This window comes from Coregonus clupeaformis, chromosome 4, assembly GCF_020615455.1.
Source record: "Coregonus clupeaformis isolate EN_2021a chromosome 4, ASM2061545v1, whole genome shotgun sequence".
In the NCBI taxonomy this organism is placed as follows: Eukaryota; Metazoa; Chordata; class Actinopteri; order Salmoniformes; family Salmonidae; genus Coregonus; species Coregonus clupeaformis.
In genome coordinates, this window is record NC_059195.1 from 15,597,162 (window position 1) to 15,619,502 (window position 22,341).

At 41.1% G+C, this 22,341-nt stretch overlaps 1 protein-coding gene across 1 annotated transcript; it reads right to left on the bottom strand.

Moving 5' to 3' along the window:
• Nucleotides 1-87: 87 nt before the first annotated feature.
• Nucleotides 88-21,995, bottom strand: poglut2 (protein O-glucosyltransferase 2). The gene is made up of 10 exons (XM_041865699.1): nt 21,447-21,995; nt 18,911-19,116; nt 16,740-16,945; nt 15,522-15,599; nt 13,838-14,010; nt 13,302-13,539; nt 10,561-10,770; nt 10,338-10,427; nt 1,322-1,429; nt 88-241 (listed from the first exon to the last, which is right to left on the bottom strand). The coding sequence occupies exons 1-10, from the start codon at nt 21,635-21,637 to the stop codon at nt 224-226; spliced, it is 1,518 nt and encodes a 505-aa protein (XP_041721633.1). The 5' UTR covers nt 21,638-21,995; the 3' UTR covers nt 88-223.
• Nucleotides 21,996-22,341: the final 346 nt, after the last annotated feature.

Genomic DNA, 22,341 nt, shown 5'->3' on the forward strand with positions numbered 1-22,341 from the left:
TTGTCTTTACATGCCTCTATTGTGTATAACTTGAACCTTTGATATGGTTTGTGCATATATTGAAGGAAGAAAATAACACAACAAGTGTTAACATACAAACAATGAAAAAATATTTATTATAAACATGACAAGCCCACAATTCACATTTTGGCAAAAACAACATTTTACAACACAGGAACATCAGATAAAAATGCAATTGTTTTATAATTGAACAGTGGACCAATCATAATTCATCCTTGGCCTGAAAAGCAAACATAAAAAAATCTGTCAAACTTCATATGCACGACAGGGTTATAAAAACCATGCAATGCCATAAAGCTTTTCCTATTCAATACAATACATCTGTTCCCTTGGAATCTTTGATCCATGCGCATGTGTATTACAAAAAAAGACTTTAAAAGATTGCTAGAGTAGTGTGTTATTTGCAACATAACATTTATGATACGTTTGGATTTATATAAAACCAGCTTAGGTTATTTTCATACATTTACTTTACAAAAAAATTTCTCCAGTGAAAGTATGACAATGCTGCTCCTGTAAAGACACATTCAACACTGTATAATATCACATTAGGTTAAAATTCTAACATATCTTGGCAGCTCCTTCAGTGGTTGGCTTGCTCTTTGGGGGGTAGCTCTTTGTGGCAAATGCATTTTGTAAAATGTATTATATGAATGCAACGCAATCAGTTGATTGGATATCCCTTTGCCAAAGATCTGTTTTCATGTCAACTTTGACAGACAGCAGCCTGTAAAAAGACACTGGCGGGGACATTCCTTTAGCATTGTAGACATAGGGGGCAGATGATCATATACTGTATTAGAGTTGGGCAATATGGACAAAAATCCATATCGCAATAAATTGCCTGAATTGATCAATTCAGAAGAATAGTATGCTAAGTTTATAACATTAAAGGAGCAGTGCAGTCAAAAATGTGATTTTTGCTTTATTATTTTTAGTATTCGTTTTTTGTACACTATGGGGTCGAAATAACACTCTGAAATTGTGAAAATGTTAATGCCCTTTTAGTGTAAGAGCTTTTTTTTTTACGTCTGGAATTTCAGCCTGTTTAGGTGGCATTTCACTGTTAGTCTACACCGGTTGTCTATGAAGCATTTGACAAATAACATTTGATTTGCCAATAATTTTCGGTTTATAGTCCCAGCTCTATCATATATCAGAATCTCCTGTTGTCAAAACACTGAGAGCCCAGTTCATGGTTGACTGCAGTGGGATCAGAGATATTATGCAATCCCTTGTGCAATCCTTTTTTTCCTCCCTACATGCTGTAATAGAGATTAGCCTGTGTCTTGACGCTTACCTGTGGTATCCTGTGGCAGGAGCATGGGAAGAGGTCATCAGTGGGCTGCTCGACCCGTTCCATGCCCTCTCTGACCTTAGGCTCAGTCACCTGCAACTTGGCATACTCCTAGTCAACAGAAAAAAAAGAGAAACATGGAAAAAAAATATATTAAAGTTGATGAAGTGACGATGAAAATAAGAAAACTTCACTACACAACAGATCGCTTTGTCATGTCACCCTGTCATGGCCCCATCATTCACTACTTACCATAATAACTCACAGGTGTCAAAATATTAGTTCTATTTTGGAGATGAAAAAAAAAAAACATATCCCACAATCCTGTCATACAAGTAGCAAAACAATGATACACAAAAAAGTTCAACTTCATACTAGGTCTTCAGATTCATATTTATGAAACAGGGTAGGGGTCAACTCGAATTGAAAGCATATCAGTTCAATAATTGAAAGAAGGGCATCTGTTTTCAATGACTTCTCAATAAACTGAAAAGTAGAAGCTATATACAGTGGGGGAAAAAAGTATTTAGTCAGCCACCAATTGTGCAAGTTCTCCCACTTAAAAAGATGAGAGAGGCCTGTAATTTTCGTCATACTATGACAGACAAATTGAGAAGAAAAAAAATCCAGAAAATCACATTGTAGGATTTTTAATGAATTTATTTGCAAATTATGGTGGAAAATAAGTATTTGGTCACCTACAAAAAAGCAAGATTTCTGGCTCTCACAGACCTGTAACTTCTTCTTTAAGAGGCTCCTCTGTCCTCCACTCGTTACCTGTATTAATGGCACCTGTTTGAACTTGTTATCAGTATAAAAGACACCTGTCCACAACCTCAAACAGTCACACTCCAAACTCCACTATGGCCAAGACCAAAGAGCTGTCAAAGGACACCAGAAACAAAATTGTAGTCCTGCACCAGGCTGGGAAGACTGAATCTGCAATAGGTAAGCAGCTTGGTTTGAAGAAATCAACTGTGGGAGCAATTATTAGGAAATGGAAGACATACAAGACCACTGATAATCTCCCTCGATCTGGGGCTCCCCGCAAGATCTCACCCCGTGGGGTCAAAATGATCACAAGAACGGTGAGCAAAAATCCCAGAACCACACGGGGGGACCTAGTGAATGACCTGCAGAGAGCTGGGACCAAAGTAACAAAGCCTACCATCAGTAACACACTACGCCGCCAGGGACTCAAATCCTGCAGTGCCAGACGTGTCCCCCTGCTTAAGCCAGTACATGTCCAGGCCTGTCTGAAGTTTGCTAGAGTGCATTTGGATGATCCAGAAGAGGATTGGGAGAATGTCATATGGTCAGATGAAACCAAAATATAACTTTTTGGTAAAAACTCAACTCGTCGTGTTTGGAGGACAAAGAATGCTGAGTTGCATCCAAAGAACACCATACCTACTGTGAAGCATGGGGGTGGAAACATCATGCTTTGGGGCTGTTTTTCTGCAAAGGGACCAGGACGACTGATCCGTGTAAAGGAAAGAATGAATGGGGCCATGTATCGTGAGATTTTGAGTGAAAACCTCCTTCCATCAGCAAGGGCATTGAAGATGAAACGTGGCTGGGTCTTTCAGCATGACAATGATCCCAAACACACCGCCCGGGCAACGAAGGAGTGGCTTCGTAAGAAGCGTTTCAAGGTCCTGGAGTGGCCTAGCCAGTCTCCAGATCTCAACCCCATAGAAAATCTTTGGAGGGAGTTGAAAGTCCGTGTTGCCCAGCGACAGCCCCAAAACATCACTGCTCTAGAGGAGATCTGCATGGAGGAATGGGCCAAAATACCAGCAACAGTGTGTGAAAACCTTGTGAAGACTTACAGAAAACGTTTGACCTGTGTCATTGCCAACAAAGGGTATATAACAAAGTATTGAGAAACGTTTGTTATTGACCAAATACTTATTTTCCACCATAATTTGCAAATAAATTCATTAAAAATCCTACAATGTGATTTTCTGGATTTTTTTTCTCTCAAATTTGTCTGTCATAGTTGACGTGTACCTATGATGAAAATTGCAGGCCTCTCTCATCTTTTTAAGTGGGAGAACTTGCACAATTGGTGGCTGACTAAATACTTTTCCCCCCACTGTATTTATAATATGTACACAAGATGAGAAGGCAAAATGAGCACATTCATTCGGTTTCCAACAAGGAACACAAGTAGTCCTAGCTTTTTTGACCTCCAACACTATCCCTCATAAAACACACCTATCTTTATGGCTGATATCTTTCGTTAAGACAGAAAGTTGTCAGTTTAAACATTAATTTCTGCAACTGCTGGGTTATGGGCTCCAATAAAGCACTCCAGGGAGAGACACATCACCATTATGTCCCTGGGCCAGTGTTCCTTTCCCAGAGAAAACACAGGGAGGGGCTGCGCCACGGCGCTTCATGATACCCGATGACCCACCTGACCTGTGGGCTCAGAGGTGGACCAAGGCCGGAGGCAGGTGGAGGTGGTTTGGTTTAGCGGGTTACTGCTCTTCACTCTTTGTCCTGAGCTGTAGGTTGTGCATGCTCTTGTTAACACATCTGATTCAGCATTGTGTTTTTAATGTGGCATTGAATGAAACACACAGGTACACTCTTTATGTTTGAAATAGTGCAAAGGGAAAAAAACGTCCATCTCCCATCTGTATCCTGTGTGGCTCAGTTGGTAGAGCGAGGCGCTTGCAACGCCAGTTGTGGGTTCGATTCCCACGGGGGACCAGAATGAAAAAGTATGAAAATGTATGCACTCACTACTGTAAGTCGCTCTGGATAAGAGTGTATTTTAAATGAATAAAATGTACATCGAGGCTACATCTATAGTTTTCAGTAAAAAAAAAAAATATATATATATATTCTCATGATTAAAACCGACATTGATAAACATGTATTGCATTTGACTGAAACATTACTATATTATAATGAATGTTCTTTTAAGGGCTGGGAGGGAGGATAGTAACATTAGGGGCAATCCAAATTGAGGAACATGTAAAACCACATTGAAAACAACCAACAAAGCCAAAGCAACTGTTGAAGGTACACATGCTGTAAGGGACTCCACTGCTTCTTCAAGGTCAGCATACACCACCAATATAAAACAGTAACACATGTAGGGTCTGAACTGAGCATGCAAAACCTCACTGTTGACAGTGCGAAGACAGAGAAGTCACAAAACAAGATCCACTGCCAAAACATTTCTTCCTTGTCAGCCAGACACGGTTCTTTCCATGACGACCCAGTTGCATGGATGGGAAGCTTGGTTATCATGTTATTAGCTTGGACTCAATAAGCTGAATTAAATTCACTCTTTGGAGGCGTACCATGGAATGGTTCCATGACACCCTTTTCTAGCCAGGGGTCATCCGCCCAGGTGTCATTCCAATAGGTGGGCCCTTCTATTCTACCCTAGCCCAAGCCAAGGTGATAAGGTGGAAGTTGAGGGTCGAGCCCTGATGTGACAGTGTCATAGCTGAGGAGTAGCCCGACCTAGGAATACCTGGCCTCTGTACGAGTAATTACTGTCCTTGAAGTGGGGGTATAAAAGTGACAGGTAGAGATGGGAAGATAAGAGAAGAGATACGCAAGCTGCTGATGATGATAACAAGGGTGCATGAAACAATAGCCACACTTTCAACACATAGTTCTTTAGGACCAACAATGAAACAAGTGCATGTACCTAGGGCTGTTACGGTGACCGTATTACTGCTACACCGGCGGTCACGAGTCATGACGGTAGTCAAATTCCAGGTGACCGTTTAGTCACGGTAATTAGGCTTCTCCAAGCTCTGATGCTGCTGATGGTCATTAGTAGCCTACCAAACTTGCTAACTGCCTGGTACTCAGCACTCTATTGTCCCTCTAATCACTCTGACATCAATGCAAATGTTTTCAAAAATCTAATCAAACACTTCATGAGAGCATATGAGCTCATGTTGTGCAACATTTCTATAGGCTATGCAATTGCCTGAGATAACAGATTGATGGCCTCTTAAAAAGAGGAGAATCCCATCAGCTTTCTATAGGCTAGGCCTACTATATTTATTTCTCAACTTTCCTAATATTAAGCACATTGCTTCTCTTTACAACAGGAGTATAGCCTACCTGGCTGGCATGACAATGAACCACGGGAATAGCGTCCTCCATTTGCTATTTAAGTGCATAGATTACATGTATTTTTTCTGCAATCCGCCCTGGCATGCTGTCAATTAACTTCTGCGCCACATCCTGACTGATGGCAGCCCATTCTTGCATAATCAATTCTTGGAGTTTGTCAGAATTTGTGGGGTTTTGTTTGTCCACCCACCTCTTGAGGATTGACCACAAGTTCTCAATGGGATTAAGGTCTGAGGAGTTTCCTGGCCATGGACCCAAAATGTTGATGTTATGTTCCCAGAGCCACTTAGTTATCACTTTTGCCTTATGGCAAGGTGCTCCATCATGCGGGAAAAGGCATTGTTCGTCACCAAACTGTTCTTGGATGGTTGGGAGAAGTTGCTCTCGGAGGATGTGTTGGTACCATTCTTTATTCATGGCTGTGTTCTTAGGCAAAATTGTGAGTGAGCCCACTCCCTTGGCTGAGAAGCAACCCCACACATTAATTGTCTCAGGATGCTTTACTCTTGGCATGACACAGGACTGATGGTAGCGCTCACCTTGTCTTCTCCGGACAAGCTTTTTTCCGGATGCCCCAAACAATCGGAAAGGGGATTCATCAGAGAAAATGACTTTACCCCAGTCCTCAGCAGTCCAATCCCTGTACCTTTTGCAGAATATCAGTCTGTCCCTGATGTTTTTCCTGGAGTGAGGTGGCTTCCTCGCTGCCCTTCTTGACACCAGGCCATCCTCCAAAAGTCTTCACCTCACTGTGCGTGCAGATGCACTCACACCTGCCTGCTGCCATTCCTGAGCAAGCTCTGCACTGGTGGTGCCCCAATCCAGCTGAATCAACTTTAGGAGACGGTCCTGGCGCTTGCTGGACTTTCTTGGGCGCCCTGAAGAATTCTTCACAACAATTGAACCGCTCTCCTTGAAGTTATTGATGATCCGATAAATGGTTGATTTAGGTGCAATCTACTAGCAGCAATATCCTTGCCTGTGAAGCCCTTTTTGTGCAAAGCAATGATGACGGCACGTGTTTCCTTGCAGGTAACCATGGTTAACAATGATTTCAAGCACCACCCTCCTTTTAAAGCTTCCAGTCTGTTATTCTATCTCAATCAGCATGACAGAGTGATCTCCAGCCTTGTCCTCGTCAACACTCTCACCTGTGTTAACGAGAGAATCACTGACATGATGTCAGCTGGTCCTTTTGTGGCAGGGCTGAAATGCAGTGGACATGTTTTTGGGGGATTAAGTTCATTTTCATGGCAAAGAGGGACTTTGCAATTAATTGCAATTCATCTGATCACTTTTCATAACATTCTGGAGCATATGCATCATAAAAACGGAGACAGCAAACTTTGTGAAAATTAATATTTGTGTCATTCTCAAAACTTTTGACCACGACTGTATATTATTTAGTAAAGACAAGATTAAATCAAGGATAGTCTGATGGGTGACAATATTAGCCTATCACTTGTGAATTATATATTATCACTTGTGAATGATGCCCAGCTTAAGGCAAGAAACAGCACGCCTTTTTTTGCGACTTTTTCAAATCAGTCGCACACCTCATGTAGCCTAGCCCATAGGCCTAGATGTTTTGATAAGGTTTGTATCACAACTAAAGTGGCAAAATAACTTCTTAAAATTAAGCACATTAATCCGCTTTACAACGGGTGTAGAGCCTAACTGGAGTTTCAAGTTTGGGGAAGATAATTGTCACCATAAAAATGCACCTTTATAATAAAAGCATTAAATGCATAATCGCAACTTCAGTCACTTTTGAGAATGGTGTTTTCCTGCTAATGGAACATTCACGCTTATAGCCTACTGCCGTGTGCGGATTGCTGCACTTATTATGTGAAGAAATAGCCTAATAGTTTATCAACATTTTAAGTTAAACGTTCTGATCTGTTGCGTCAGCCTCATTACTTAAAGTTTTTTTTAATGCTAGTGGTTGTTTTAATTTGGGATCTATCGCATCCCACAACTGTCCCAGAAAATGTTTGGAATATTTCTTTCTTACACAGAATAGGTCAACTTTTGTACTATGGGGGATAGTAGATTGCCATAGGCTAGTGCTTTTGCTGTTCGTTAGGCCTACTCATTTTATTGGCTGATGAAAAGTACAGTGGGGAAAAAAAGTATTTAGTCAGCCACCAATTGTGCAAGTTCTCCCACTTAAAAAGATGAGAGAGGCCTGTAATTTTCATCATAGGTACACGTCAACTATGACAGACAAATTGAGAAAAAAAAATCCAGAAAATCACATTGTAGGATTTTTTATGAATTTATTTGCAAATTATGGTGGAAAATAAGTATTTGGTCACCTACAAACAAGCAAGATTTCTGGCTCTCACAGACCTGTAACTTCTTCTTTAAGAGGCTCCTCTGTCCTCCACTCGTTACCTGTATTAATGGCACCTGTTTGAACTTGTTATCAGTATAAAAGACACCTGTCCACAACCTTAAACAGTCACACTCCAAACTCCACTATGGCCAAGACCAAAGAGCTGTCAAAGGACACCAGAAACAAAATTGTAGACCTGCACCAGGCTGGGAAGACTGAATCTGCAATAGGTAAGCAGCTTGGTTTGAAGAAATCAACTGTGGGAGCAATTATTAGGAAATGGAAGACATACAAGACCACTGATAATCTCCCTCGATCTGGGGCTCCCGCAAGATCTCACCCCGTGGGGTCAAAATGATCACAAGAACGGTGAGCAAAAATCCCAGAACCACACGGGGGGACCTAGTGAATGACCTGCAGAGAGCTGGGACCAAAGTAACAAAGCCTACCATCAGTAACACACTACGCCGCCAGGGACTCAAATCCTGCAGTGCCAGACGTGTCCCCCTGCTTAAGCCAGTACATGTCCAGGCCCGTCTGAAGTTTGCTAGAGTGCATTTGGATGATCAAGAAGAGGATTGGGAGAATGTCATATGGTCAGATGAAACCAAAATATAACTTTTTGGTAAAAACTCAACTCGTCGTGTTTGGAGGACAAAGAATGCCGAGTTGCATCCAAAGAACACCATACCTACTGTGAAGCATGGGGGTGGAAACATCATGCTTTGGGGCTGTTTTTCTGCAAAGGGACCAGGACGACTGATCCGTGTAAAGGAAAGAATGAATGGGGCCATGTATCATGAGATTTTGAGTGAAAACCTCCTTCCATCAGCAAGGGCATTGAAGATGAAACGTGGCTGGGTCTTTCAGCATGACAATGATCCCAAACACACCGCCGGGCAACGAAGGAGTGGCTTCGTAAGAAGCATTTCAAGGTCCTGGAGTGGCCTAGCCAGTCTCCAGATCTCAACCCCATAGAAAATCTTTGGAGGGAGTTGAAAGTCCGTGTTGCCCAGCGACAGCCCCAAAACATCACTGCTCTAGAGGAGATCTGCATGGAGGAATGGGCCAAAATACCAGCAACAGTGTGTGAAAACCTTGTGAAGACTTACAGAAAACGTTTGACCTGTGTCATTGCCAACAAAGGGTATATAACAAAGTATTGAGAAACTTTTGTTATTGACCAAATACTTATTTTCCACCATAATTTGCAAATAAATTCATAAAAAATCCTTAAATGTGATTTTCTGGATTTTTTTCCCTAATTTTGTCTGTCATAGTTGACGTGTACCTATGATGAAAATTACAGGCCTCTCTCATCTTTTTAAGTGGGAGAACTTGCACAATTGGTGGCTGACTAAATACTTTTTTCCCCCACTGTAAATGTGGACAGTTCTTCCAAGATCTTCAATATGTGCCTCGGAATTGGATAAGGATGTGCGCAGTTGTGTCCCCGATGTGTATGACTTTACTTATAGCCTGTAAGAAAGACCAGATCACATGACGGAGAGCCATGTGAGTGAGAGGTGCTTCGGAGCGCGCAGTCGGGAGAAGGGAATCATAATTATTATATTCAGCCCAAGGGCATAACGGCCACAGGCCGCAAAAGGCATGGATTCTTTTAGGGGGCATTACGGCCACACAAAGGGGATGCCGCCGGGAAATTCAAAGCATTATCAAATTGTGAATGAGAGACTGATGAAGTGTGTACAGCTTGCGCAAAAAAACTAAGCAGAGCTCATGCCTTTCATGCAACTTTTTTTATTAGATTCGCATCATGCAGCCTTAGAATGTATAAAAATCAAAACATATAGCCCAACATTTGTATCACAACTGAAGTTACATAACTCCTAAATTAAGCATATAGGAGTACCTGTTTCTTTGTTAACCGCTCAACACAGAATAGCCGCATGTGCACACTCCCTCAAATTGTTTGGAGAAAAAAATCATTTTATTTTATTCAGCTATGTTCAATTGTATTCTTCATACTATAAAATAATGCCATGGGAATTCTAAGCAAATCATGTCTGCTAAATGAACTAGTGTAGCCCATAGCCAGATCAGGACCTAACATAAGGACAACTCAGAGTATGCTATTGTGTTCTTCTGAAATAGACTACATTTTCTTCATATCATGTTTCTTTAGACCTGTCTAAAATAAATAATGGATTTATTGTGATGGTGTAGGCTATTTTACATGGATTTATTAGACTTTTTAAAATGTAGATGTTCCAAAGGTCTGCATCAGTGGCTTGTAGGCTATGCGTGGAAGCCAGGAGATGTTAAATGTGTTTATGTTAATTAAAGGTCAATTACCGTGAGACCGGCAGTTATTTGCTTGACAATCACCAGCTGACAAAATGTAATGACCGCCACAGCCCTGTGTACCTACTACCTTCAGTTATCCAGGTTCTCAAGTTTCTCCACAAAGGCAAACTCTTAACTTACTTACTAAATACATCTCTAATCTGAAGTGTGCAGCCTTGTGATCGACGGGGTCTGAATCTTGAGTGTATACAGTGTATATAGAGTTAATCAATGTAGTCGTAGTGTAAAGTGAAATGTTACCTGGAAGAGTTTGTAGTAGTAACAGAATATACTGTCCCCCATCAGATGATTTCGGGCATATTGTTGACCGGCTACTGCGATTTTTCTTGCCTGGAAGAGCGAGATCATACTGAGCTTTTGAACAGAATGGGGAAAATGTGTGCCTACATACTGTATGTTCCCGCAATATGTTTGAAACTTTGAAGTACATTACAAATCCAACAGCGTATTCATCAATCATCACCTCTTCATCTTGCTCACGGGCCCAATGGATCTTCTCCTGCAGGTCAGCCAGGTCTGCTCTGATGGGGATGTAGTGTACCCAGGGTCTGAGCTGGCTGTAGAAGTGTTCATAGTAACCAGAGTCCTGCTTCAGCACCACACTGTCCCCAGCCAGCAGGTAGGGCAGTCTGTAGGCTGCCACCGTGCCATCTATGTTGATCTGGTACTTATACTGTCAGAGGAGACAGAGGTGGGGTGGTAAGAGTGTTCAGTTACATTTTAAAATCAGTCTTTTGGGGTGTTTATGCTTGTTCCTGACAAATTTCCTGTGGGGTTGAAAGGGCTGGTTTACCAGATACAGATTAAGCCTATTCCTGGACTAAAAAGCAAACTCAATGGAGAATCTCAATTTTAAATGATTGTAAATCCAGTAGGGCTGACCCCAATTAGTCGAATGGTTGATTGTTTGGGCAATTGGCTGTTGGTCAACTGAGCTTTTTTTTTTGTCGAGCAGTAGCAAATACATATTTTTCAATGGCACACGAGACACCTGTCTGATTCGCGGCCATCTCAGTGAACTAATCCATTGCAGAAGCTGAGACTAATCCATTGCAGAGGCCGCGTGGATGGCACAGTCCAAGAAGAAGGGGAGTGTAGCTAATATGCACAATGTAAGTCTCTCCCCAATGCGCTCTCTCCCGCCGATTTGTGCACATTCATTGTTTCATAACTTCATTGTGTGAATTGTTTGCCTTGATTGTTAGTGTCTATCAATTCCCCATTACATACACTACCGTTCAAAAGTTTGGGGTCACTTAGAAATGTCCTTGTTTTCGAAAGATAAGCAATTTTTTTGTCCATTAAAACAACATCAAATTGATCAGAAATACAGTGTAGACATTGTTAATGTTGTAAATGACTATTGTAGCTGGAAATCGCTGATTTTTAATGGAATATCTACATAGGCGTACAGAGGCCCATTATCAGCAACCATCAGTCCTGAGTTCCAATGGCATGTTGTGTTTGCTAATCCAAGTTTATCATTTTAAAAGGCTAATTGATCATTAGAAAACCATTTTGCAATTATGTTAGCACAGCTGAAAACTGTTGTGCTGATTAAAGAAGCAATAAAACTGGCCTTCTTGAGACTAGTTGATTATCTGGAGCATCAGCAATTGTGGGTTCGATTACAGGCTCAAAATGGCCAGAATCAAATAACTTTCTTCTGAAACTCGTCAGTCTATTCTTGTTCTGAGAAATGAAGGCTATTCCATGCGAGAAATTGCCAAGAAACTGAAGATCTAGTACAACGCTGTGTACTACTCCCTTCACAGAACAGCGCAAACAGTGTGATCGAGGTGTAAGGAAAGACGCACACCTGATTATGCATAGAAGTAGGCTATAGGCTACCTGGCCTGCAAATGTAGGCATATAAATGTGCCAATTTGGGGATCTGATAGTATTTCTGATTGGCTTAATGCACCACCACTAATGAGCTGTGGAGCTACTCAAAGTAATGTTGTTTTCACCTCAAACAGCAAGCAAATGAAGTCTGTTTTTACAATGAGAATAGTTCCTCAATGTATTTGAATGATCTTCCCAGCTTTCTCCCTTTCAAATCAAATTTTATTTGCCACATACAGTGAAATGCTTACTTACAAGCCTTTAACCAACAATGGAGTTTTAAGAAAAATAATTGTTAAGTAAAAAATAGATAAGTAAAAAATGTGGGTAGAGTTAAAGTGACTATGTATAGATAATAAACAGAGAGTAGCAGCAGTGTAAAAGAGGGGGTGGGGTGGGGGGGACAATGCAAATAGTCCGGGAAGCCATGATTAGCTGTTCAGGAGTCTTATGGCTTGGTGGTAGAAGCTGTTAAGAAGCCTTTTGGACCTAGACTTGGCACTCCGGTACCGCTTGCCATGCGGTAGCAGAGAGAACAGTCAATGACTAGGGTGGCTGGAGTCTTTGACAATTTTTAGGGCCTTCCTCCTTTCGATAACCACTCAATGTGAAAGGGAAAAATGTCATGCTCTGATCCAGTGGAAACGTCATAAAATAGGTCTACCTGATGAGCTCTTATCCCTTGCGCAAAATAGCCTACAGCTGTGTCTGTCCCAAGCTCACTGGAGCTGGAAACTCTGAGGGCTCAGAATATTTTATACAATGTTGCAAGTTTGCTAGTTTAAGCTTCAGGCTGGACCCAAGTTAATAGTTGATACAATGTTTCAAGTTCGTTGCAGACAGGCCATGCGTAGCCAATGTGATTTATAGGATATTAATTTTTATCAGGATATTTTCTACCTGCAGGCTGCAATGTTTTTATTTGTTGGCTTTATGACTGGAAAGCACTTTACTGATCTCTCGTTTCCATGCGTTGCCATGTGTAAATTGCCTTGTAAAGTGAACTATTAAAATCGACTATTTTTTCATTTATCTCTGGCATAAAGTCTCCTCCAAACCGTTCTCTCATTTTTACAAGTCTCAACCCTTGTTCTTTTTGTATTACAAGCAATTATCTGCCCCATTAAATAAAATTGTCAAATGTCACCGTTAAGAGAGTAAAAATGATCAACGTGTGCATTTTCTAATTATGGACTTATAAATTAAATATATTGATAACATCAGTAATCAACCCAAACTTTATCATTACCTACCCCAAAGCAGCGAGGTGTCTAATTTATGATCCAGCTAGCCTGGGAGTGAGTCTGTCTCATCTGCAGAGACTGGATACCTTTTCTGCCTACACCACATCTATCTCACCTTGAAGAAGTCAAAGAAGGAGACGTGTTTGACCAGCGGTCCGTAGAGGCTCTCATCGTGTTTGAAGAAGAAGAAGTTGGTAAAGGCTGCATCCACCATGTCGGGGTGAGCCCTGGCCAGCTTCACCAGCTCCAGGCGCTCCTTGCGACTGTCCCGCCCCCTCCAGAACGCTGTGGCGTTCTTCTCCCTCCACGGAGGCCCCGTATTGGCCTGGACCGACATCATGTCCAGACTCACTCTGCTCATTGGAGGAGAAATGTGTAAGTCGAAATGAGCAACAGATGCGATTGGCTAGCACACAGACCTGATAAAGATAATTTTCTTTCAAATGTTGTCACTAACCAGTTGAGTGTGTGGGCCCCACTATCCTATTTTGGATTATATTATTTGTCCAGCTCACATTTCCCTTTGAATCTAATACGCTATCATAATAGTACATGATGGAAAAAAAAATGTTGTGGCTGTAGCATCACTTGGGCCTCTGTATAATGGATGACACACAAAGATAAAATGAGGAAAGCAACAGTGGTGCTTGCCTTCCCATGGTCTCCAGGACTGACTCGGTGAGGTCGTAGGTTGGCATAACGACGTCGCGTGTGTCGTTGGAGCCGCACCAGGAGAAGATGGGGTGGAGCCTTTCTGAGGGCCTCCTCTTCTCCAGGGGCCAGTCCCCCAGGTTCACAAAGAACTCTATATCTGGGACCCGCACCTGACCGCACAGTGAGAGAGAGAGAGGAGACACTGGCATTAGAACATACATCACTACCTGACCACACACACACAGAGAGAGACAGAGAAGACAGAGAGAAGAGACAGACAGAGGAGAAGGGAGACAGAGGGAGAGAGAGACAGAGGGAGAGAGAGACAGAGGGAGTGAGAGACAGAGGGAGTGAGAGACTGAGGGAGAGAGAGACAGAGGGAGAGAGAGAGAGAAAAACAAGAGTTAGAAAGAGTGAGAGAGAAGACACTGGGCTTAGAACGTACATCACCTACAATACATTACAACTTTATTGCCCATGTTACAGCGAACAGCGGAAATGTGTCTTCTACTACTCTGTTCTACATATGCTCTTTGTACGCTTAAAAAAAAAATATATATATATCTATATATATATATATATATATATATATATCTATATCTATATATATATATATATATCTATATATATATATATCTATATATATATATATACCCGGATACATAACCCAGCCTTTATAAATTAAGTTCACATTTATTCTTTACAGAATTGCCATAGGCTGCCATCTTCATGGGTCAGCAGTGCCATCTAGTGGCCACTGGGACAACTAACCCAGGCCTGTCCTAGAATCAACCCCAACACCTTCCATTAGCTCCCACCATGTCGGTCATTGCAGATTCTAAGGAATCTGATTGGTGCAAGCAAAACCTCTCCTTCTGATCAGCCTTGGAGGGCATTTGTCTTTCAATAGTGAATGCTATGCCTCAACAAGGACTTCCTCATTCCAAAGTAAATGGTCATAAAAAAAAATATTAATCAGAAACAGCGGCAAAGTTATTCCTCTTCGCAACTGAGATGAGCCAAACAGCCTTGTGTCCACCACCTGAGCAATTAAAATAGGGGGTTCAAACCTATGTTTTTGCACCTCATAATCCATTTGATCATTTGTAAATGTTAACTTATTTCAAAATTGTATTATTCTGTGATATGATAGCATTTTTCAAACCTACTCCCCCGTCGCCCCAAGATTAATGGTTTTGACCACTAAAGTTTTGCTTCACTACACGCTCCACTGCTTTGATTGGTGTAACGTAAACTAGAAACCAGAAGTGAAATAAAATTCAAGGAACTTAGTTACATGTCATTTGCGGCGTGCATGATCATGAGCAAAGTCATTGAAACCATTTCACTTCCCCTGTGAGAACCATAAGCATGAGTTGACTTGGCTTTGCTGTACAGCAGCCGAAGCCTGCCAGCAGCCTACCTACCAAAGGTTGCACCGTGTCCATTACAGTGTAGAAAAACACATATCGGCTAACTTTCAATAGTTATCCATATTACAGCATTATTCTTTCTAACTATTTCTATGGTGGATTCGGGGCTACAATTTATGGAAGATGCCAAATCTTGAGATAACAATAGATGGTGAAGTCAAAGATAGGCCAGTGGTTTCAATCTGTGGCAAAGTTTTCCCTAAATCAATGCTTATGACAAATCATTTAACTTAATTTCAAGAACTCACCTTTCTGGTCAGTGAGAGGAGGAAGGCATCCATGAAGATCCTGAATCCCACATGCTCCCCTAGCGTCTTAATGTAGACCTAAGGGTGGAAATATAGAATAGAATATTAACTTTATTGTCCATGTGTTACAGCAAACAATGGAAAATGGTCTTATGCTCTGTTCTTAACCCTCCCCCAGACAGCACATATCACACTGTTGAGACGAGCACATGGTCAAGCTGCAGTGCAGCACCCCTGGATGGACAGAAATTGTTCATGATAAAAAAGTTAGAAAATTCTGATAACATTGTCAATACTGGCTGTAATCATAACAGTGATGGTATCAACATCTTATAATCAACATCTCTTGGGAAGCTCACATTTATGTAGATGTATATTCAAGTGAGCTAGTATGTAATTCCAGATGACCACAGTAGTGAGTGGGAACTGCTGCTGACCTCGTCTCTTTACCAGCTCACCACAACCTCACTGCATAAAACCTAGTGGCACTTACCAGGGCAGTGTGACATCGCTCGAGTGACACACACTCACACTGGATTGTGGCGTTAACACAGCATTGTGTGAGGAAACAAGAAAAGTGGATATATCCAGAACATGCCTATTGTAGTTTGGATATGGAATACGTTTCAAGCAAGAGATGAAGCATATCCAGTTAGTGGGTGTTAGAGTTGTATCAAATCCAAGCTTATAAGTATAGTCAGATTCAACTCTACAGCATTTTGATTGACACCTGTATAGTCGGATTCAACTCTACAACATTTGGACTGACACCTGTATAGTCAGATTCAACTCTACAACATTTGGACTGACACCTGTATAGTTGGATTCAAATCTACAACATTTTGACTGACACCTGTATAGTCAGATTCAAAGCTGCATTTTGACTGACACCTGTTTGTCTGTTATAGCATGATTACAGGTACCATGAATCGTTGTCTTCTAGCCTTATTGGGGGGCCTTTCCAATACTACCTGGTGTCTAAAACATGTGGCTCTGGTGTCTTCAACCTTTACAGGAATTTAATTTTTAATTTTAATTTTAATGACTGGAAACGGCCATGCCACCTGGGCCCATATTCAGAAATAGTAGGGCTGATATAGGACCAGTTTAGCTTTTTAGAATCATAATGAATACGATTATATGGAGAGGGGGGGGTACCTGATTCTAGATCAGCACTCTGGTATAATTTTTGAATATGAGTCCTGGTCTACCATATACCTTGTTGTCTTTGATTGTGTAGTGGCAGAGGCTCTGTCTCTGTCCGAAACGCTGGGGCACCTCCAGGGCATTGCGGTCTGGGTCCACCCTGGGGAACAGGGCCAGGTCCTGTTCTATCTGGGGGAAGGACACGGGGCAGTGCATATCCTCCTTCCACACAGAACCACTGGGCTGAGGACAGTCACAACCATCATGGTACACTGGACCTAAAGAGAGGGGGTGGAGAAGGGAGCATAGAAAGCTAAGATGACCCTCATGTAGCATTATAGATGCAGTAGTGTCTCACAGAGAGAAAGACAGTTTCCCTGGCATCTGGAACCAAGGACTAATAACACCAATTTTACACCAAATTTGACCCAAACAATTATCGTGGCATTTGTGCCAACTGCAACCTGGGGAAAATATTCTGCGCCTTCATGAACAGCAGACTACTACACTTTCTCAGTGAACATGATGTCCTGAGCAAAAGTTAAATTGGATTCCTACCAAATTATTGAACATCAGACCATATTTATACCCTACTCACCCTAATTGATAAACATGCAAAACAAAACAATGTTTCTCCTGCTTTGTAGATTTCCAAAAACTATTTGATTCAATTTGGCATGTAGGCATTTTACTCAAATTAATTGAAAGTGGTGGGTGGAAAAACATATAATGTCATCAAATCAATGCACACAAGTGACAAATGTGCAGTCAGAATGTGAGATAAACATACAGATTTATTTTCCCAAGGGCGCAGAGTAAAACATGGAAACAACTTGTCTATTTAATATTTATACAAATTAATTTGCCAAAACGCTTGAGCAATCAACAGCCCCCAGTCTCATTCTTAACACAGAAAATCTGGTACTGCTGTCACCCACAAAATAGGTACTACAGCAACAATTAGATCATCTGCAAAAGTTCTGTCAGACCTGGGCACTGACAGTCAATCTCAAACATTATGATATTGCAGAAAAGGTCCAGATGTCAAGGAAACCTATAAACTTTTTTTTACCGGGAACACTCCTATAGAACACACACACCTACACATACTTGGGACTAAAAATTTGCTCCACAGGAAACTTCAACCTGGCCGTGAATGACCTGAAAGACAAAGCAAGGAGGGCTCTCTATGCCATTAAAATATCTATCAAATTAGACATACCAATTAGGATCTGGAAATATTAGAATCAATAATAGAACCAACTGCATTATATGGCAGTGAAGTGTGGGGTTCGCTTACAAAGCATTGACAAACCCTGCATTCGGAATTCTGTAAGAGCATCCTCAGAGTACAGAGAAAAACTTCAAACAACGAATGCAGAGCAGAATTAGGCCAATTGCCTCTTCTGATTAATATTAAAAGAGCCACCAAAAGTTATAATCATTTAAAAACAAGTGTAAGCAAAAAGCTAAATATATCACCTATTGGAAAAGACACCACAAAAAATCGAAAGTAAACTTAAATGCTATTTGGCTCTAAACAGACTGTACACAGTGGCAGACTATCTGAGAAAAACACTGGCTTTGTATAGACTCAGTGAGCACAGCCTGGCCATAGAAACTGGCTGTCACAGGTAGATATGGCTACCCAGAGAGGACAGATTGTGCTCACTCTGCCCTCAGAGAGAGGTCGAGACAGAGCTGTACTTTCTCCTACACTGCGAGAACTATGCAGACTTTCAGGCAATTTTCTTCCCCAAAAATTGAAAACAAATACAAAGATTTTGAAACAAAAACAGAAAAGATGAAAATCCAATATCTATTTGGAGAAAAACCCCTTTGTGCCATATTAGCTGCAAAAAATGTTGCTTCCTGCCACACCCGTAGGGACAGCCAGTGGAACGACCAACCAGGACAATACCATTGCTACCTGTGTCTTACTAATTAAATATTGTCCTCATTCATTTATTACTATATTGTCCTGTTAATTGTTATTACTCATTGAGTATTATAATTTTTCCTATTATTATCTATCTGCATCACCATTGATTTGATAAGTCTATATGTTTGCTTTGGCAATGTATGTGGTAACACTTCCCATGCCAATTAAGCCTTTTGAATTGAATTGACAAAGACAAGGAGAGAGAGAGAGAGGAAGAGAGACCGAGAGAGTGAGGGAGAGAAAGAGAGGGAGAGAGGGAGACAGAGAGAGAGAGAGAGCGAAAGAGAGTTTGTTGGTTTACCTTTCAGAATGAATGGAGACGTGGCGACGTGCTTGTCGTTGAGCAGTATGTGGATGTGTAGGTCTGTGTAGCTGGCATACATTCTGTAGCGCACCAGAAAGGAGCCATCTTTGCGATCTAGAACCTGCACCCAGATTCTAGTGAACTGTTCCACTGGGGACATGATCTTCACCTCAAATGTGTTCTCTCCGGGAGATGATGTGAAACTGAATGGCATACACAACGACATATACAAACATGAGAGGGAAACAACATGTAGGCCTGTGAGCTGAGCATATTATATTTGGCTGAGCTGATGGTCATCATATGATCACAATAGTATCTACAAATCAGATTATAGTGCATTCAGAAAGTATTCACACCCCTTGACTTTTTCTACATTTTGTTATAGTAGAATTAAAATTGATTTAATTGTAATTTTATATCACTGATCTACACAAAATACTCTGTAATGTCAATGTGGAAGAAAAATTCTAACATTTGTAAAAAACACATCATTAAAAATAAAACACTAATATATCTTGATTAGATAAGTATTCAACCTTCTGAGTCAATACATGTTACAATCACCTGTGTCAGTGATTACAGCTGTGAGTCTTTCTGGGTAAGTTTCTAACAGCTTTCCACATTTGGATTGTGCAACATTTGCCCATTATTCTTTCAAAATTCTTCAAGCTCTGTTAAATTGGTTGTTGATCATTGCTAGACAACCATTTTCAGGTCTTGCCATAGATTTAAGCAGATTTAAGTAAAAACTGTAATTCTGCCACTGTCTTCTTGGTATGCAATTCCAGTGACGATTTGGCCTTGTGTTTTAGGTTATTGTCTTGCTGAAAGGTGAATGTATCTCCCAGTGTCTGATGGAAAGCAGACTGAACCAGGTTTTACTCTAGGATTTTGCCTGTGCTTAGCTCAATTTCGTTTCTTTTTTATCCTGAAAAACTCCCCAGTCTTTAACTATTACAAGCATAACCATAACATGAAGCAGCCACCACTATGCTTGAAAATATGGAGAACGGTACTCAGTAATGCGTTGTATTGGATTTGCCCCAAACATAACACTTTGTATTCAGGACAAAAAGTGAATTGCGTCGCCACATTTGTTGCAGTATTACTTTAGTGCCTTGTTGCAAACAGGATGCATGTTTTGGAATATTTTTATTCTGTACAGGCTTCTTTATTTTCACTCTGTCAATTAGGTTAGTATTGTGGAGTAACTCGTGTTTTTTATCCATCTTGAGTTTTCGCCTATCACAGCTATTAAACTTTAACGGTTTTAACATCACCATTGGCCTCATGGTGAAATAATAATATAATAATAATAGTAATAATAATAATATGCTATTTAGCAGACGCTTTTATCCAAAGCGACTTACAGTCATGTGTGCATACATTTTTACGTATGGGTGGTCCCGGGGATCGAACCCACTACCCTGGCGTTACAAGCGCCATGCTCTACCAATTGAGCTACAGAGGACCACAATTCCCTGTGTGGTTTCCTTCCTCTCCGGCAACGGAGTTAGAAAGGATGCCTGTATCTTTGTAGTGACTGGTTGTATTGATACACTATCCAAAGTGTAATTAATAACTTCACCATGGTCAAAGGGATATTCAATGTCAGCTTAATTTTTTTACCCATCTACCAATAGGTGCCCTTCTTTGCGAGGCATTGGAAAACCTCCCTGGGCTTTGTGGTTGAATGTGTTTGAAATTCACTGCTTGATTTAGGGACCTTACAGATAATTTTATGTGTGGGGTACAGAGATGGAGGTTGTCACAAAAAATCATGTTAAACACTATTATTGCACACAGTGTGTCCCTGCAATTTATGTGACTTGTTACTCATGAACCTATTTAGGCTTGCATTAACTAAGGGGTTGAATACTTATTGGCTCAGGACATCATTTGTAAACATAATTCCACTTTGACATTATGGGGTGTTGTTTGTAGGCCAGTGACAAAAAATAATAATCTAAATTTAATCCAGGCTGCAACAAAACAAAAAGTCAAGGGGTGTGAATACCTGCTGAAGGCACTATAGGCCTATCTGTGGTATAAACTCCAGGTGACGTATGCATGTAAAACTGTTAAATTAGGTTACAATTATGTAGGCCAAAAGTGAACCTCGTGAGTAAACACCCAAAACAACAATGGCATTACTGTGGAGGACACTTATTTAGAACAATGTGTAACAGCCAATTTATACTTTTGGAGAAGACAGACATGAGAAAAATGTGAAATGCGCTGAGAACCCAGACCCGCGACACCTGATTTGACCAAGTGAGAGGTGCCACAAAGATGGGTTCAATGAGTGTTGTCCCCGAATACTATCTATCTCCATCCCTAGGGACACAGACATTCGTGTCTGTTCAGTGACGTAAGCGCCCGGTTCTACTTTATCTGCACTTCCTATCACAATTCACGTGTGGTTTTATTATTCCACTGCTACATTGTGTCGACTGCCTATGCCATTGGTAGCTAGCTAACCGCTTTGTATCGTCTGGGAGGTTTCCTTAAAGAATGACGACATACTTACTTTCTCCCCGAGCTGTCCACAGTCTGTATGTAGAAGAAACGAGCTGGAAGGACAACATTTGCCTGGAGTCCAGAACCCCATACCAAAGTTCTTGTAGCACTGGGCACCACGCCGGTTGAAGCCCCGGGAGGTGTCTGTTCCAACAGCCCCAGACAGCACAACACAAACAACGAAAGCACCCTAAACAACATGTTTCTGCGACTCGGTTCTTCTGAAAATGCTTTGGTCCCTTGTCTCTTCCAAACTGCTCTTGTACAATGGAATTTCAAACCTTTAAATGACCATCCCGGTAAAATGTAGGAAACGCCGGATAATTCGACATCTGGCCGCCAGCAGTGCACAGCCTACATCCAGCGAAACACCCTTTCTGGCAAATATGCGGATGCAATGTTTCGATTAGTGTACACTATATTCACATATACACAACACAACGTATTTCTATTCGTTTGCTGTTGTCTGTGTCACATTTTTACGGGTAAAGTTTCTGTTAAAACATACATGCACACAAAATCCTGGTCGATATGGGGAGAAGTTCTTCGCAGGCAGACAGGCGAGGCTGGCAATCTGATTGGTCGCCCCCACTACGTCTGGTAGAGCGGGATGCTGATTGGACCAGACGGGTAGGGAAAGGCCATTGGACTAACTTATTTATTGCAATGCTAGGGCAATTTTCAATGACTACATGAAGGCAATTTTACATAAGAGTGGTTTGTGTTTCAATGTTCCAAGATAGTGGATTTTACTTATTGACCTAATATATATATATATATATATATATATATTGGTGCAATGTTGGTCTACAAAAGGCTTCCATTTACAATTGTAACAATCGTTATGGCTCCATACTACAGCCATTTAGTGTGTAGCCTTACTTTTCAAAAAGTCACAAAAGTCA